Source organism: Crotalus tigris, unplaced genomic scaffold (genome assembly GCF_016545835.1).
Source record: "Crotalus tigris isolate CLP2741 ecotype Arizona unplaced genomic scaffold, ASM1654583v1 scf7180000024179.210319, whole genome shotgun sequence".
Taxonomy (NCBI): Eukaryota; Metazoa; Chordata; class Lepidosauria; order Squamata; family Viperidae; genus Crotalus; species Crotalus tigris.
This window is the reverse complement of record NW_024100419.1, coordinates 80,708-99,327: the sequence shown is the minus strand read 5'-3', so window position 1 is coordinate 99,327 and position 18,620 is coordinate 80,708. Positions and strand designations below refer to the sequence as shown.

The 18,620-nt window shown below is 39.4% G+C and overlaps 2 protein-coding genes across 3 annotated transcripts in view; both read left to right on the top strand.

Moving 5' to 3' along the window:
• Positions 1 to 11,660, top strand: part of LOC120299045 (transcription factor 15-like) — a 57,764-nt gene extending 46,104 nt beyond the window's left edge. For both annotated transcript variants that reach the window (XM_039323440.1, XM_039323439.1), the window contains one exon: positions 10,839 to 11,660. The gene's annotated coding sequence lies outside the window, so the exon portion shown is untranslated. The remainder of the gene's footprint in view (positions 1 to 10,838) is intronic.
• Positions 11,661 to 16,998: 5,338 nt separating this feature from the next.
• NXPH2 (neurexophilin 2) overlaps positions 16,999 to 18,620 on the top strand; it is a 43,743-nt gene continuing 42,121 nt past the window's right edge. Inside the window, exon 1 of the mRNA XM_039323443.1 lies at positions 16,999 to 17,343. Coding sequence (XP_039179377.1) covers positions 17,278 to 17,343 — 66 coding nt within the window. The 5' untranslated portion in view covers positions 16,999 to 17,277. The remainder of the gene's footprint in view (positions 17,344 to 18,620) is intronic.

The window sequence follows — 18,620 nt, the reverse complement described above, 5'->3', positions numbered from 1 at the left end:
TGCAAGATACTCAAGTGAAGTCAACTAGTAATGATGGACAGGTCCTAGAGATCCTGTTCTTTTCAATCCAAGTCTGCATATTGGTCACCTCTTGATCCTAAAATGTTTCTGAATCAATCAATATTAAGTTTCAGCTGAGTGTTCATCACCTTTCCTCTGACTCTCTTTATATCCTCCTTTCATGTTCATAGAAAGACTCTGAAGGTATTGATTACCGTTACTGCATCCATTCCATTCTTAATTAGGATCCTGTTCTAACCACTTTGCCTAAAGCTAAGTCAGCATCAAGTAGGAAGCTGGTGTTTTCAAAGAGTTTAATTTGCCAGTAAAGGGATGTCTGGTTGCAATTTTTATTTGGCTCCTGATTTCAAGCCACACTCATTGTTTTCTTTCACAGGACCAAAACAAGTCTTCTCATACCATCCTAAATATTTATAAGCTCTAAAAAGCTTTAAAATACCAGTAATCACTAGATGTCATAGAAAGGAAAACAAAGACTGGACCATTGACCTGCATTTGAATTTTAAAACTCTACATGTAGGAGGTAGATACAAGAATCTGCTGGATATGATATAAAATATTGAATAGTGAAATGTTCTTATTTGGTGATCCAGTCCATTATCCCCCCAACAGCAATTCCAATGACATTTTCATTCCATTTTGCTTCCCACTTATCTTTTAGTGCCTTCCTTATAGCCAATTAATATAGAATAGTGTTCACTGAACTATTTTGGGTTTCCCACCAGCCCCTCTGCCCATTTATTTATTTTTCTCCTTCTTATATATCTCAATGTTGTTTCAAATCTGCTGATACAAAAAATTTGAAATTGATGTGTAGGCTCCAAATCTTTTTTTTTTCCAGTTTCTAAGTGCACAAAAATCACATATTTTACCTGCAATCTTAAAAGAAATGGGGGCAAAGTTTTCCACAAGTTGCTGGCCCAGAAACCAGGCGACTGTGAATTCTAGTCCCACCTTAGCCATGAAAACCAGCCTTTGGACCAATCTTCTCTCTCTATCCAATGCATCTCACAGGGTTGTGTTGTTGTGGGGAAAATAGAAGGAGGAAAGTGGCATTGGGTCTGCTCACCATCCTGAGTTAAGATAAAGCAAGATAAAAATCTAATGAATACATAAATACATACATGCTCTTTACTATGGACAGCACAGTAGCATATAAATCAAAATAACAATAAAACCCTATTCAAAAATTGAGGCTAAACTGTTCAAAATCACAAATCTTTGGTGATATCTCAAGAAAGACATCCACCTGTCAAAATAAAGACATTTTCCAAAGTCTGATTTCCCTGAATGATTGGCTATTCCTGAACTAGAGTACTTCTCAGTAGCATAAAATAATATTCATTCTCTGAATGGAATAAATTGCATTACATGCAGTCTCATTGTGTGCCTTTTAATAGCAGTCAATGGAAAAAGGATGTCTTTATACAAATGTTGTATAATTTATGTAAAAGCAGATATGCATTTGAAGGTAAAATTATTAAAAATTGACACACTGTGCAATTGACATCTTACAACGCTATGAAAGATAAATCTTAAATAACTTTAAATATATTTTGAAAGTCTAAAATTAAATATCTAAATATTGATCCCTAGTATGACAATTTTAAAAGATACACAATGAGACTGCATGCAATGCAATTTTGTTTAAATTAAAGATAATTGGGTTTATTAAAATAATTTTTATTCGTAACTTTAAATCTTGCCTTTTCTAAAAATTCCAGTGAGTGCAATTCAGACTGTGTTCAGTTCATATCACAAAAAAATTCCATTTTGAAAAGATTCTCCAACTAAATGCCTTACCTATTTTTAGCCTGTATACATTTCCTTTCTAATTGCATAATATGCTATAAATCCTGCCTGCTGTTATGAAAGCAGCAATTTATCAACAATAAGCAGGCAATTTCTGCTCTATATCATGCAATTCTTCTTTTGGGCAGTAGATAGCGCTCAAGCTATGTGGATATATAGGAGATGGCAGAATTACTGTTCATTTACAGTTAGATTATCAGCCACAGTTACTTGTTCTTAGCAGACCTAAGGACAGAATGTTATTGTAAATTGTTTTGGTAAAAGGAACACATTATTATGTTCACCTTATATGAATTTACAATCACTGTTTTCTATTACTGCTGAAATAGATTATTTCATTATAGATTCAATTAATATACAAAATTACAACAAGTTAAATTTGTCAATTCAAAGAAACATTTAGACCAGAGGTAGGAAACCTTGGCTATTTTATGACTGGTGGACTTCAACTCCCAGAATTCCTGAGCCAGCCATGCTGAGGGAACAGGGAGAGGTTTCCATGCTGGCTCAGGAATTCTGGGAGTTGGAGTCCACCAGTCATAAAAGAGCCAAGGTTGCCTACCCCTGGTTTAGACAATGTATCATACTGGTAGTATTAAGATTACACACAACACACACAGATAAAATGCAGGTAGTCCTCAGTTAATGACTGCAATTGGGAACAGCAACTTGGTTGCTAAGCGACAGTCATAAATTGAAAAATCTCTTGATTGCGCCAACTCACAACAGCAGGTCTGGCAATTCTGGCTACAGTTGTTACACAAATTGCACACGTTCATTAAGCACAATGTCACATGACCACAACTTGTGACTTCCTGCCAGCTGCCCCCTGGCTTTGGTTGTCGGAAACCAGCAGTGAAGATGGCATGTGGAGATCATGTGACCACAGGACAATATTGCAGTATTGTTAATTGTGAGCTTGTAACTGTCAAACACCTGAATCCTGATCGCCCTGAATATGGGAACACTGTCATGGTCACAACTTTGGGGAATGGTCACCAGTCTCCTCATTCAGTGCTGTTGTAACTTTGAATGGTCGCTGAATGAGTGGTCACTAACTGCATCATAATCTGTCAAAAGCGCTTCAAACTTTCTAACTGATAATTAGAGAGTCTGAATAAGAAGGAACAAGATTGAGGAAAAACAGCTCTCAATCCACTTTGATTTCTGTTTGGGAGAGATCTGTGCAGTTTTCTTGGTAACCACGTAGAAATGGGTTCCTATGATCTTCTCCAAGGCTGGGATGTGTTTTGGACTTCCAAGTGAAATCTAGGATCCACAGGTAGTATCGTGTTCAAGCTCTGCTGGATGATGCCACTTTTAAAGACACTCAGAGAAATAAAAAGCTGCAAATCATGAGCCAATACAAACGATAATACATTCAAACCAGAGGACAACATTTCAAATCCCTAAGGGATAGTGTGGAACTGGCAGGAGGAGAGGGGAGGGGAAGGGAGAGGGAGGGGAAGGGGAAGGGAGGGAACAGGAAAGGAGAGGAAGAGGGAGTGGGCTTGGGAAGGAACATAAAGCAATTTATTTATGCATTTATTTATGCATTTGTTTACTTTTTATATTTGTATAGCCACCCATCTTACATGAAAGGAACTCGTGGGGGGTGGTGAACAACTATTTAACAAATTAATATTTAACATTAACCACAACTATTATTAAACAATACTTTAACACTGATTCTGAAGACTCAAAAAGAGACCAGGACACTTTCTTGCGTTGTTTTGCAAAATAATTGAATTTAGTTCTCCCTAATGGTTATTTTATCCTACACTTCACCTTTCCTCCTTCATTTCTCTTCCCTGTGCTATCATTTATTGAAACAAATGTCCCTCTTCAGAAAGCATGCCTGCAATAATGGATTTATAATATTTTGTAACTGCATCGAACTCTCTGCAGTTTGTAAAACAAATCACTGCCTAGCCATTTTGGGAATTGTTTTTTTTTTTTTTTCCCTGACTCTCAAAGCATCTAACTCTGATTCTACCTACTTATAAAATGTCTCAGAAGACCTTGCTGTGACCGTCTGATGAGATGGGCATAATACACAAAAGCTTACGTGAAAATAACTTTGTTTTTTAAAGGGCCACAGGATGCTTTATTGTTGTTGAAAGGGGGTGGGTGGGGAGATGAATTATTTTAAGGTGTAGATCACATTTTAATGTGAAAAAAAACCGTAGAGCCTGTTATTACATTTGTACTCCCCATTCATCCAAAAACCTCAAAGTGCCATAGAAAATCTCTATTCTTTCTTATTCACATAATGGCAAGATGAAAATTGGACCAAGAAACATGAGCTTTGTAAACAAGTTGAGATGTCAAGCTGGCTTCCCCCAACTTATCTCTAACCATTAATACCACACTGTAATTGTAGGCATTTATCAGTTATCTTGGTCTCACAAGTCTACTGCTGTGGTTCTTTGTTTCCGGATATGTTTGACATTTTTCTAGCACTAACTATTATCCTCTATTGACATGATTCATAAACACTTTGGTAGTAATTTACACTTTATATTTTTTTAAAAACCCACTCAATTCCTCTATCAAAATGAAGTTAACACTTATTATTATGGGTCAAGGATAATTTATTTTAAGTAGCATCTCATGTATCAACTGTTATAGACCTAATCTTCTAACAGCGTATCTGAATCTTACATTTTTGTAATAATGTTCTAATATAGCAGGATATCATGTGACAGCTACACTTTAGTCTTAATAATTCTATTGCTATTCATGCTATTCTATTGATGCTACTTAGCTGTTTTAGATTTGGATCTAACTAATCTCCCCCTGCCTCTATTTATTTATTCAGCACTACTATGTCTTTCTATAGTTATATTTTGAGTTGTCATACGCTAGCAAAAACATTTTAGAATGTAGGACTCTTTTGATATTTATACATCTATATAAATAAACATCATATTGTAACATTCTTATTATAAATAAACATCATATTGTAACATTTTTATTTTTATTGTATTGCATTGCTTTATTATGCATGCAACCTTGGAAGGCCTTGGTGGCATAAATCCAGGTTCTCTAAGGAAACATCTCACCCCAATGGGATTGAACTTGCTCCAGCAGAAGGGGTATGCTGAGGACCCCATTGGCCAAAGAATTTTGACCAGTGGGGATCAGGAGAAGATCCTTTTGTACCATGGCTTCTGCCCTCTGGAACATCATGCCCCTTGAAGTGAGATCTACCCCCACTTTTTAGATTTCTGAAAGAACCTGAACCTGCCAATCACCCTATGACTTTGATGGGGGTGTCTCACTTTGAAGGTGATTAATAAATTAGGAGAATATCCCATTTCAACCTGTCTTCATATTAGTCCTGTAGGAGATGACCAAGCTGAGCCCCCGGGAGCGCATCATCAGTCTTGAGTCCCTTCGTGCCCACAAGAGATTTAAAATCCAGTCCACCGTGAATTCTGTTGTTTCTTATCTACTGCCATTTTGCTTTGACCATTAGTAGTTCAGATTCTTGTAGAGAGCATTAGCGTAGCCATTAGAACTGCCTTGCTTCCTGATTTATTGCACCTGACAGGTGGCTTTTATCTAGTCTTGGTTAATTATAAAGTTTTAATTCTCAATGCTGAAGATTTATTTATTTAGATAACTGTAAGCCACCCAAAAGGCACCAGGATGGAGATGTTTTAATTACTGTACTGTACAGCAAGTCATATACTTCACTGCAGTTGCTATATATAAAACCAATCATCTATTAGCCTTTTCTAGGTGACTGTCCTTAAGCCCTAACAAGAAAAGTTCTATTTTCATTTGAAAATTAATTTTTAATTTAAATGCACCATCATATGCATTTGTATCCAGTATCTTTTCACTTTTTTCACGAGTCCACCATGCACGATAAAATGTCCCTTCATGCTTTTCACATTCCCAACCATGATTAAAAGTACCTTTATACCCTAGACAAATTCCCTCTATCCTAAAGGGACATCATTTTGAAAAGTTTTCTTTTAAATTGTAAGACAATGAGAATTTCAGACCCTTTTACCACATTCTCTCCCATTCGCTCATTTAAATATTCTAACTAAAATTGTTGGCACATTTACCATACATTCTTTAACTTATTTTTCCACTTTCAAATCTCGACAAAAGATTTTACATTTTAACACATGTTCATCATTTGTACATAATTCATTTTTAAATTCCATTTTATCCTATTTTATTCCTGATTCTTTTTTTCCCTATATTAAATCTGTGCATATGAGAACCTAAATCCCTCTGCAGTTGTTTCTGCTCATTGCTTCTTTTCTGTAAAACACTTCTTGAGATGAGGCCAACAAAGGCATTTTCAGGCGTAGGCTATTCCATATTCATAGTATGGCATTCCTAATATAACGATCTTTAAAATCTACATTTACTTTAATTATATAACACCATAAATCCAAACCTCAAACCATGACCTTCTACATCTACAATAAGACCCTCTTATTTCCTAACAGTCATCTCTTCATTCAAACCAAACAGCAGGCAGCAAAATAAAATTTAAAATCAAATAGTACCAGTCCTCTTATTACCTTTGTTAAAGAAAGATGACCAGTGATTTTCACTGCTGAGGTACCTACTATTTAATTAATTCCTGGGAACTTGGAATAAACAAAGCCCCCCCTCACCCCCCAAAAAACCCCTTTCTTGGACCTATTTGTTTGAAACATTTGAAATCCAGATTCTTATTGTGCTTTTTGCTGCAAGCTATTTTTTTTAAGTCTTGATCTTTTTCTATTAAGTATGTTATGGGCTGTAAGAACATTAACCAGATTGTCCAGTTAAATGCTGCTCTGAAGTCCTCTTTAGCATTTAATTCAGCAGTCTCCAACCTGTCTGGATTTACGGACCAGCAGGGGGGCATAGCACGGGCTTACCACTCACAAAAATGGATCTGTGCAGATGCTTGCACATCCACTGCACATACAAGTGAAGCTGCATACATGCACTTGCTCGTCGCTTCCCTGGCCCAGTGGGCCACAGCCTGGGGGTTGGGGATCCCCGATTTAATTACTTGTACTTCAAAGTGATTTAAGAAGTGAGGTTTGATGCCCTTTAAAAGATTCTGCTGATGCTGCAACTCATCTCCCAGATATTCTTATTCAAAAGGGGCCCGCAGCATCTTTTCAGATCCTGCAGACTTTCTCCTGAGCACAAGTGCACAATCTCTGTGTCTTCTTTCTCTGGCAAAGCCCCACTAAATTGGGCACCTCACCCAATCCCGATTCCATTCTCAGTGTTGTCTCCACACTTCCGGAAGCGTACACTCTGCCATTTTCCTCACTGGAAGTCGGTATTTACACTTATATGAAGACTTCTGAAAATAATGTATTACTTTTACAGATATCTGGATTTCTTTATGTGCTTCTCTGGCTTATTGGCCTTCCTTTCCAAACAGTGGTTCTTGTTGTTCTTAATTTTTTACAACTTTCTGAATGTAAGTTAAAAAAATACTTTTATTTTTCACACGTTACATAATTAACTTTTTAAATTCATTTCCATAAAGTACAACTCTTGGCTTAATCAGATTTTAAAAACCACAAATGGTAATAATTTTAACCATACTCTTTAGTGAAAGTCCCTGTTATACTTTACGGGGGAAAGAAAGCTGGTCTTTGAAAAAGCAAGACCAAAGGAGTATTAATGCTCTTGAACTTTGATATCAGACTGGCACACACTTTCCAGGGGAAATGTGTATAAAAGCAGGGGTAGGCAATCTTGGCTCTTTTATGATTTGTTGACTTCAATTCCCAGAATTCCTGAGCCAGCCAAACTGGCTCAGGAATTCTGGGAGTTGAAGTCTACAAGTCATAAAAGAGCCAAGGTTGCCTACCCCTGGTATAGAGGATAGCCTTGAAGGAGAGAGGGAAAACCAAGGGCAATTAGATAAACGAGGCTTCAGCCCAGTGTTTTACAAAAATGGTTCATACAGTTCCCCCACCATTCACATGGAGAAGAAAGAGAGAAGAACGGAAGCACATTCAGGCTTGCAAGATTTTGTTAACAATAGCTGTTCTAATAAAGTAGCTTTATGTCTAAAGGTGTTTATTTCTTAGTCCGGTCTATTTAACAGTGTTGATACCCAGGTAAAAATAGCCTAGGAAATGAGTATCAGTGATCTCTGTTTTGGTAATTATTAAGTCAGATAATAATATATATTGGGCTATTATTGAAGACAATTTGGAAACCAGCAGTTTCAAATTAAAGATAAAGCTTTTTTGAGTCAAATTCAAACCCTGGTGATGATTCTACAGGTAATCTTTGATTAACGATGATTTGGTCAGCAACTATTTAAAATTATGATTGTAATTTGGAACTTAGCAATCAGCTTAGTATTTCAATCATTGTAGAATTGGTCTCATGGCCATGTGACTCAGTGGTGGGATTCAAATATGTGAACAGCCGGTTCTCTGTGTGGATGCCGCTTCCGGAAGTCCATTCTGGGCCTGGACAACAAAGAATTAGCTACCAGTTCTACCGAAGTGGTGCGAACCGGCTGAATCCCACCACTCATGTGACTGCTATTTGGCAGGTGATTCCAACTGGCGATCACATAACATTGTGCTTAATGAAACATGGGATTCTCCTAACAACTGCAACTGGAATTGCTGGAACTGCATCATAAATTGATAGTGATGGGATGTCATGCTTTACGGCTGGGTCACTTAGTTATGGAGTTCCTGGTCCCAATTAAACATTGTTAACCAAGGGCCACCTGTATGGTAAGAAGTCAATTTACATACTAGGAACCTCAGCAAACTGATCTTGTAGATCTTCAGCAGACTATTTACAATCTCCCTCCTTTCTAGAATATGATAGCTAGAGTATCTCTTCTCCACTATTTGTGGAATCCTTTCTCAAGGGAACTTTGCCAGGGTTTAAAGTTTCAATTTTAAATGCCTACAATACTGTGTTCATTTTCTTAGGATCTATTCTAACATTACATGGATACAATAGGATTTATTTCTCATTAAATGGTAATTAGTTTTAAATCTGCTAATGATTTTATATTTTTTCCTTTGTGTAACTTGTTGAGAATTGTTTTCATGTTTTAATTCCTCTTAGTTATTTGATTAATAATGCATGCAAATATTTAAAGGTTAGTAAAAAAAATCATGTAATAAATACATAAATGAATTTTCAAGAAGCATATAGTGTCATTGGTTTATACAGAATTTTGGTCCATTTGGAAAGGGTTATTAGGGTTATTAGGTTTTATATGTTAATTATGAAATAGTACATTCTATAGTAGCAATGCACATTTTTTGTACAATTTAAGCCACATACACACTAGTATTTCTCCTTATAAGGATTTCTGCAGTGCATAAGCACCATAATGCATTAATACGGCTGTTGCAAATTTGTACATAACATTGGTATATGAAATCTATACAATTATAATTTTGTAATATAGCTATCTGTAGAAGAGTAGGCTTAGAATTAGAGGGCAGAATTAAGCACATCATCATCTTAGAGTTGTTACATTCCCACAAATGGTCCAAGTCCATCTTTTCTTGAAATCTGTTGACCCAAATCTGGCATCAACTTTGCACCATATACCAACAAATCTGAGAAAATCAGGGTTCTGTACTTAGGATAGAGTTCCCTATATCCTTTGGTTATTGTGCACCACAATGGAAACTTACACATTTCTTTCTTTTTAAGGATTCTATTCAGGGGATGCTTTTCTTGTTCTTTTATGCACATTTGTATAAACATCTCTCAAGACAGCACTAAGTCTTGTGTAATCTAGTTCCATATTAATTCTCATATCTGAAGAGTCATGATACATTTCCTTGTATAATCATTTTATGTTTCTCCTCTGATTTTCTCCCTGTTTATGCAAGGAGTAGAAAGTTATTTAAGCATTAAAAAAGAGTCATAGGAATGAAACTGAAACTGTACATAATTGCTGTAAATGATAAATGCTATGTTTAGAACAATATCAGCATTTCTATGAAACAATATAAATTGACTCCGTGCACTGGCAACTTATTCCATTCTAAGTTCTGGATTTAGAAGGACGATAGCTGTAGAAGAAAGGCACAAAATACTAGTTAAATACTAGTTATCAGATTCCTTATAAATCTATAAAAATGATTCTGCGAGATGTGGATAAGATGTAGAAAAGACTACATACTAATGAATAAATATACTGTCATCGGACAAATATAAGAACAAAAAAGTAATAGGGAAGAAAGTAAGATACTTTTTGCAAAAATAAAATGAAATAAATCAGATTCTGATATGAATTATATTTTCTATGATAAATAATTCAACTCAGAATTCAAGTAAATGGTTAACTGAACTTTTACTTATGAGGAAAGGAATCGAACCATGAACAGAATTTGTCAAGAGAAGGAATAATAGATGAGAGATGCCAGAAATTACTGAATAACCTGTATAATAGAAAATGGGGAAAAACCCAAATCTGGTAACTTGTCACAACTATTTTATGGTCAAGCAATAAGAGCTTTGTAGATGCAATTAAAAAAAATTATAACCTATATTATCTGTTGTACTTTGCTTTGTTAAGTGAGGTTTTGTTTTTCAAATAAGTGCAGAACAATTAAATTGTAGAAAAGATTAGGTTACCTCTGATCAAATAAACTTCAGTTTATCCCGTACCATTTTATAAAAACTACTTTATAAATATTTACACTCCTCTTCCAAAAGATTAGCCTTTTCAATTCTAAGTCACTTTCTGTATCAATTTTGTAAAAAAAAAAAACTGTATTGCAACATATTTCTGCTACATGTTATCCTTTTCGTAATGTAGAAATTCTATAATAGCTTTTCAGTGTATGATGCATGCCTTGGGCTTTCCTTTCAAATGAAGTTGCTAGACTATTTCTGCCACCTGTAATATTTGATTTTAATTAGAAATGTACACAATCAGCACAGATAAGGTGGACAATTAGATGGAAACTCTATATTTCTAATCGAAATTGCAAAATTCACTCTCTCATTTTCTGATTTTTCCGTAGGCAAATGTCACAGATGGCAATTAGTCCTGGTTTAGTAAAACTCCCATAAGCATCCATATTCGATGTGAACACATAGTTTTGCTATAGTTTGATCATTTCTGCTACCACATTAAGCTTTATGATCCTAGAATGAAGGAGGCAACTTATAACTCTATAAAAATGCACAGGGAGAGAATTACACTCTGGAACCAGTCTTGGAGGAAGGACAGCTACTGAAAAAAACATGCCTTCCACTCCTAAACCTCTGCCAATTCAGGAGGATGCAGTGACTAAGTGTATTGAAGGCCACTGAAAAATCAAGTAGGGTCAGGATGGACGCCTATTCTAAGGCCAACACAGGCCTATTCTAAGGCCAATTCTAAGCCAACACAAGTGTAATCAGTGCTGCCTCAATGCTACAAATGGAATGTGACTGAAAGAAATCCAGATTCCTCAAGGGTCCTTTGGAACTGCTAGTCTATCACTTTCTCAACAAGCTTTCCTAAAAAGAGAAGATTGGAGACTGGGAGAAAAGCATCCAGTACTTTTGAATCTAGTACTAATTTCTTGAAGAAAGGGTGAACCATCACTTCCTCCAGAGCAAGCATAAATATTCTGTTCTTCAAAGAAGCATTCACCATGACTTGAATATCAGCTCCTGTCTAAATCTAAAACAGAGTAGCAGAACATAAAGCCCCATGGATCCTGTCCACTTTCTTAATGCAATAAAATAAATTTGGTATTTTTGTTATTGATTAGCATTTATTAAAAGTTATATAAAAAGTGATTGAACTCAAATTGTCTTCACAATGCTACTAATATTAATTTGTTTATTATATATAGGATTATGTATAGGATATACCCAAAACAGGCACTGTAGGACAATCACAATATGTTTTCTTAAGGAAATATTTGGAGGAAAATAGCAACCATTAACATTTAAGGAAAATTGCTTAATATATTTTCTCCATGACCTGACTTTTGGTACACCTTTCAGATTTATTTCCAACTGTCTGTTTCAAACATACCTACATAGGAGTATATGTGAAGTTATGAAGTTATGAGTGCTGTTCATTAGATCTGTATGCCACCTTTCTTCAAGGTGGCTTTCATGGAAATATTCCATGAAATTTATACCACAACTCTATGAAGTAAGTTGGGATGGAAATGACTAGTCCAACATAATCCAATGACTTGAGGGAAAATTTGGAACTTCCCGATCCAAGTCTACTATCTTAATCATTAAACCACGGTAGACATGTATAAAAAAATGGAAAACACAAGTCCCATCCAAAGGAGTCCATCATGGTAGAAGAACTTGTTTTAGAAGATTTCAGCTTATTATGTCTAAAAATATCAGAATGAAGACTTAATAATAATAATAATAATAAAGTTGGAAGGAACCTTGGAGGTCATTTAGTCCAACCCCTTGCTTAGGCAGGAAACCCTACACCATTTTGGACAGATGGCTGTCCAATCTTTTCTTAAAAACTTCCAATGTTGGAGCATTTACTGCTTCTGGAGTCATGTTGTTCCATTGGTTAATTGTTCTAACTGTCAGGAAGTTTCTCCTTAGTTCTAGGTTGCTTCTCTCCTTGATTAGTTTCCATCCATTGCTTCTTGTCCTGCCCTCAGGGGCTTTGGAGAATAGCTTAACTCCCTCTTCTTTGTGGCAGCCCCTGAGATATTGGAACACTGCTATCATGTCCCCCCTCATCCTTCTCTTCACTAAACTAGACATACCCAATTCCAGCAACTGTTCCTTATATGTTTTAGCCTCCAGTCCCCTAATCATCTTTGTTGCTCTTCTCTGTACTCTTTCTAGAGTCTCAGCATCTTTTTTACATCATGGTGACCAAAACTGGATGCAGGATTCCAAGTGTGGCCTTACGAAGGCATTGTAAAGTGGTATTAATACTTCATGTGATCTGTTCTCAAAACATAGTGGTTCTCAGAACAAGAGAGAGTTTACATGTTAACTAGATAAGACATTTCAGTGGAAAAGTAAGAAGTCAGAACCCAACAAGCTATGCTGGATATTTTAAAAAATGGATGGAAACATTTGTACTTTAGAGCTATTTCACCAAACAAGAGAATGGCCATGATAGGCATCTGCCTCAATTTGTCCGGAGTTCAAACCTGGTCTGGCTAGCTAAATTTTGAATTGAATAAGTATACATGACTGCATATATCAGTGGTGGCGAACCTATGGCACGGGTGCCAGAGATGGCACTCAGAGCCCTCTCTGTGGGCACGTGCGCCATTGCCCCAGTCCTAGGCCTTTTTGTATAAAAAACATTTTCGCTTTAGGTCTCCGCTGCCATGTACAAAAAAAAAAGGTCCAATCAGTCAATTTCAACTTCTCACGGGAAAAAAAAGATCTTGCAAAGTTGGAATTGATTGATTGAACTTTTTAGTCCCATCCAGTCTGCCGTTACCACCACAGCCACACCCACCCAATGAGCCACATCCACCCAATAGGCCACACCCACCCGGCACCCGACGATGCATGTGGGTTTTGGGTTGCAATTTGGGCACTCAGTCTCTAAAAGGTTCGCCATCACTGGTATATATGTATGAATGAGTGAAGCTTTTAATTCAGAAAGTATGAACAGCAGCAATTGTTTCATTAGCATTTGTTTCCATGTAACTTGAGTCTCTGAATAAATAAGAATTAACAACTTTGGAAGTGTTATAAAGATTCTCTATGTGACAGTGGTATGATAATATAGTCTGTCTCGCTTCTCCAAAATGACAGACGGCGTGTTATTACACAAATTGCTGTCTAACACATACTTGAAAAGAGAAGATGGAAAGAAAAAAAAGGTATGCTTTTTTTTACAATCTAATTAACAAAATGGAACCTGCTAAGGTAAATGTGTCCAGTCAGTCTGTCCTATTTCCCCAGCTCTTACAGCAATCTTACTATTTTCTTTCTTTGGGAGTTGAGACATGTATACAAATGGCTATTTGCATCAAACCCATAACATACAGTAGCTGTCAGAAACAAGGTTTAATATGATAGATAAAATAAGGCATGCTTTGTTTTGGATTCTGGACATTCTCCCTATAAAAGCGTTAACTGCTACCTTGTTATAATATATCCCACAGCATGGTCCAAGAGGCCTTGCTGAGTTACATAATAGTGAATCCAAATTCTAAAAAAGACACCGAGAAGCATAGAGGGGAAAAGTGTTCCATTTAAATCATCTCTTTCATTTCTACCTATGTATGAACTTAGCTGCTAAGTTCTACCTATGTATGAACTTAGCAGCTTATATTTTTCTGCCACCCAAGATTGCTCACAGTAGTTATGAGGCAGGGAAACCACCTGCTATAACAAGGCACAAAAAGGTCTTGAAACACACACATTTTAATTATTTGACATTAGTTCTTAGACATGCTTAGGTTGTGGACAAAAGGGGCAATCTTGTGTATAGTGGGATTGTATTGGAGTGGATCCCTGCTCCCACACCCAAAGCAGCAAAATGTGACATATTTATTATATAGAAATCTTTTCCTTCCCTAGTTTCTGAGAAATTAGTCCCAATGTATTCAATAGATTTTTCAGAGGTGTGCTATGCCTGAAGTCTTAATCCTTTCCTTAAGGAAAACAGTAGTTCTGTGCAGCATTACTACTACAATTCGTTACTTTTTCGCATGTCATGCTAACATGAACAGCACTTCCAGAGAAATGTCTCAGGGGTGCACACTGACATCAGATAGAGCAGAGGAGCAACAGGTGAATGTGCTTTAAATAATAATTGCAATGTTTTCTGACTCATTTGAACAAGGGGATACTGCACCAAGAATGAGTTTTTCTTCCTTCACTCTGTGGCCAATTTTTCCCATAACCTTGGCCAAAGGTTAAGAAAGGAAGAAATTTAAAGACACACAGGAAAAGCCAGGGTGGCCACTCCCTGAAGTTATCTGTATACTACTAAATCTCTTGTGTCTGCTTGATGCTTTGCAACCTTCAACTGGGAGAAATGTTGCCTCACAGATCAAGGCTTTGTCAACAAAGGTACCTCTAGTGCAGCGGTTTTCAACGTTTGTGTGACGGCGACCCCCGTCACACAAACGTTATGCGCAAGCGTGGCGCCGCCCCCAGAGGCACGCTGCCGCCCCCATGCGCGGCGCGCATGCACGGCGGCGCCTCCGGAGGGGAGAAAATGGCGGATCGCCGCCTTTGGTGACCCCCGAAAAATGGTCGATCGACCCCAAATGGGGTCGCGACCCATAGGTTGAGAACCGCTGCTCTAGTGGGCTAACTTACAGAATGCCAGACCCCATTAGTCTTGAGGAAATGAAATATAAGGTTTTGCTACTTTAGTGCCACTCTGCTGCTATTGTTCAGTGCCACTGCTACACTGCCTCAGGAAGCAGTGACACGATCGATCCTCACTTTCAACAATCCATGGTAACTTCCCATAAGTCAATAGGGAACCAGGAAGGAACTGATGTAATTGCAGATGCTCCTACACTCCCTGCCACCTTCTTCCTGGCAAAGTCTCTAGGAAGCTTGCAGGAAGAAAGTCAATGGAAAAATGGTCCAGTCCCTCTGAGCTCACTCCTCACTGCCACTTGTTACTTCCCCCACTTCCTCCCCCACCCAGCAGCAGCCACTTACCTGCCTACTGGGAAGGGAAGGGGAGAAGGAGAGAGAGTGGAGAGGGAAGGAGGGAGAAAGGAAGAGGAAGAGGAGGGATGGAGGAAAGAAGGAACAGAGAGGAGGAAGGGAAAGGAAGGGAAGGAAGGTAGGTAGGTAGGTAGGTAAATTTCTGATGCTCACTGCCAGCTTCCCATAGTAGGAAAGCCAACAGGAAGTAAAAAATTCCCCACAGTAGGGAAGCCAACAGGAAGTAAAAAATGGTCCTGCTGATTTCCCCCCCCCCCATTCTATTTCCCTATTTAAGGGAAAGTTTTAAGTAAAGAAATAGCTCTGAAACAAAAGCACGGGTCATGGGTTGTCCACTGCATACTAAAACAGAAAAGACTATTATGTACGGCCACTAACTTCTTGTTCAAGGAGGCAGTCATTCTTTATTGAGAAGGACAGACAAGCCTATGCTTACTTTTGCAAAACCCACAATGAGTAGGTATGTTGAGGGTGAAGGTTCGTTCTCCGAGCTTGTAGGTTGGTTTCCGAACGTTTCGTTACCAGGCTAGGTAACATCTTCAGCGGGGAGTACATATGTCTTGAGAACTGATCAATAATGGCAGTATTGTAGTCGCTTCCTGCATCCAATCTTGGGAATGAGGCCCCAATGGGAAAACAAGATGTTGGTTGGCGGTTGGGCCAACAGATACAGTAACTTGCTTACTGGCAACCTTATGGTCTCCCTATGACAAGAACGTCCATATGGTAAGTAGACAAATCGTCTCTATTTGGTTCTTTGCACATGACTCATAGGGATGTACAAAAACACCTGACTCCTAATGGTTTTAACTCTAGGAGCAATCCTTGCTCTCAGCAACAATGCTGAAATGAAGAAAGTAACCAAAAGCAAATGTTGTGAGCCATATTCAGCTTTGGTGCAGAAACGTCCGGGCTAGAAATCTGTCCTCTGAATTTGTACTTCTTAACAGTCTACTGGGAAAAAAAAAAAAAGGAAGTGCCTGAGGGTAGCCAATTCTGCTTTAAGCTGAGCTAGAGAACTCAGTTTTATTTCCAACGTGCCCAGAGCCACTTTACTCCTCAAGTCTGACTCTAGTGAATAAAATAGTTTTGGTAATGGAAGGCTTGCCTCCCAAACAAGGCTGCGGAGCATAGTCCACAGTCAGGGAGCAAAGCTTCCTCACGCCCAAGCTCCGCTTCCAAAGCACAGGCCCAAGATGGACCAGTCAGACCCAGTTCTGGTCCCTAGCTGCATTTTCCCGCCAAGGACGAACAAGGCAACCTACCCTCCCCCTTTCATCTCCGAGAGAGAGAGAGAGACAGAGAGAGAGAGAGACTATGGAGTCGCTCGACGCTCACCGCGGCATTGCGCGCGAGTCCCCTTCCCTCCCGCCCTCGCCTGCCTCCCCCAGCGATCTTCCCAAGCTTTCGCGTTTATAATTCAGACAACCTCCACGCCGCGTCTTTCCTAGCTCTGCCTCTCTCCCATTCCCCAGCCCGCCAGCCCACCCACCCCCACCAGGGACGCCAGCGCGAAAGAAAGTCGCACCCCAGCGCCGCCTGACTGCGGTGGAGGAGCGAACTCGACAGACGACCGCTTGGGAGGGGGTGTGGTGTTCTTTTTCTGGCCGGCCGGCCGGCCTCCCGCTCGCACACTCGTCCGCTCCCGCGTCTATTCCCTCGCTTTGCGGGCGCGCGTGCGGGGCAGGCTCCCGAAGCGGGCGCGACGGCGGCGGCGGCGGCGGCGGCGTGGAATGTCCCTGCGCTCCGCCCTGCCTTCCGAAGTGGAGATGAGCCATAGCCAAGGCAAAGGACGCTTCTCTTAAAGACTCCGGAGCCAGGATGATGGTGCACCTGCGGCAGCCTTTCCCTCTGGTTGTGGTGGCGCAGAGTTTCTTCCTCCCGCTCGTAAGTCCACTTTGCCGGGGGCGACTCTCTCCTCGTCCTCCTCCCTTCCTTCCTCGTTTCGGCAGTATCTGCAGAGGCTGCGAGGCGGTCGCGTCCGGATTTTGCGGGGTGGGGAGGTGGGGAGGGAGGGAGCGTGCCGTCGTCGTCTCTTTTTACCTTTCCTTGCCGCTTGAAGCGAGTTCAGGCGTTCCGCGTTAAGTTTTGCTCCCCGTCTGGTTGAGTGTTGAGGCGAGGGCTTGGCCGGGAGAATGGGGTCGCGCCTGCCCGGCTCTTGGCGTCTGTCTGGCTCTTGCTGATCTCCCGCCCTTTCCCTGGCAGCGAGGGAGCGGGGCTCGCGCGGTGGGGAGTTCGGCGGACGATGGTGGTGGAGGTGCGAGCCCGGGGCGGAAAACTTTCTTCGACGGCCACGGGAGCCGGACTTGGGTCTCTGAATACTGCGGGCTTTTCAGTTCGAGAACCGGGCGGCGGGCTTCCTGAAGCTGCGGCGAGGCGAAATCATGGGCAGCCCTCGCCGCCTTCGTCCGAGGGAAGCGCTGGCTTTTGAAGCAGGCATCGGAGGTCCCTTCCACGTTTTTCACTGGGAAACCCCGGAGAAGCACCTGCATTGTCCGACCTCCGAATAAGTCTTGAGTTCGAGTCTAAAGGTTTAAAATGGAGCATTCACGACTGAATTACTGTCACTGGAACCAGGATTTAGAAACTTTGATAGGAGATTAGCAACTTTTTTTCTCCCCAATTGTCTCCATAAGTAATGGTTTCCTAGGCAGGAACTTGCGATTTTCTTTGCCCATTGTTCAGATTGATAAAAAAAAAGGTGTTTATTTCTTGAGGGAATGATCTGTAGTGAGAAAACCTCTTTTCTGCACAGGAGGGCTGTGTGATGATATGTAGTATAGAAAATCTGGGCGTTTGGTGATTATGAAGGGAAATTTTGAAAAGTGTTCATATATAAAACAGTTTATTATAGAAGCATCTTAAGGAGTAAAGATCAGTCGACTTTTTGAAGTTCAGCCTAGAAATAATTGATTACAGATATTGTTTACTTTAATACAAGATTTATTATAAATTTGATTTTAGTTAATTGTTCAGATATTAAAACATCCTTCTATAGTGGTTACTCATGCAAATGGGTGCAACGTGTATTTATAATGATGTGACTGAGTTTAATTGGATTTAGTGCTTTTAAGAAGCAGGTTTAGGTGGAAATAAATCCATTTTTTTTACAGCCCAGTCAGGCTAAAGAGTTGGGACGAAGTAAACAGGATTGTAGTCTAAAA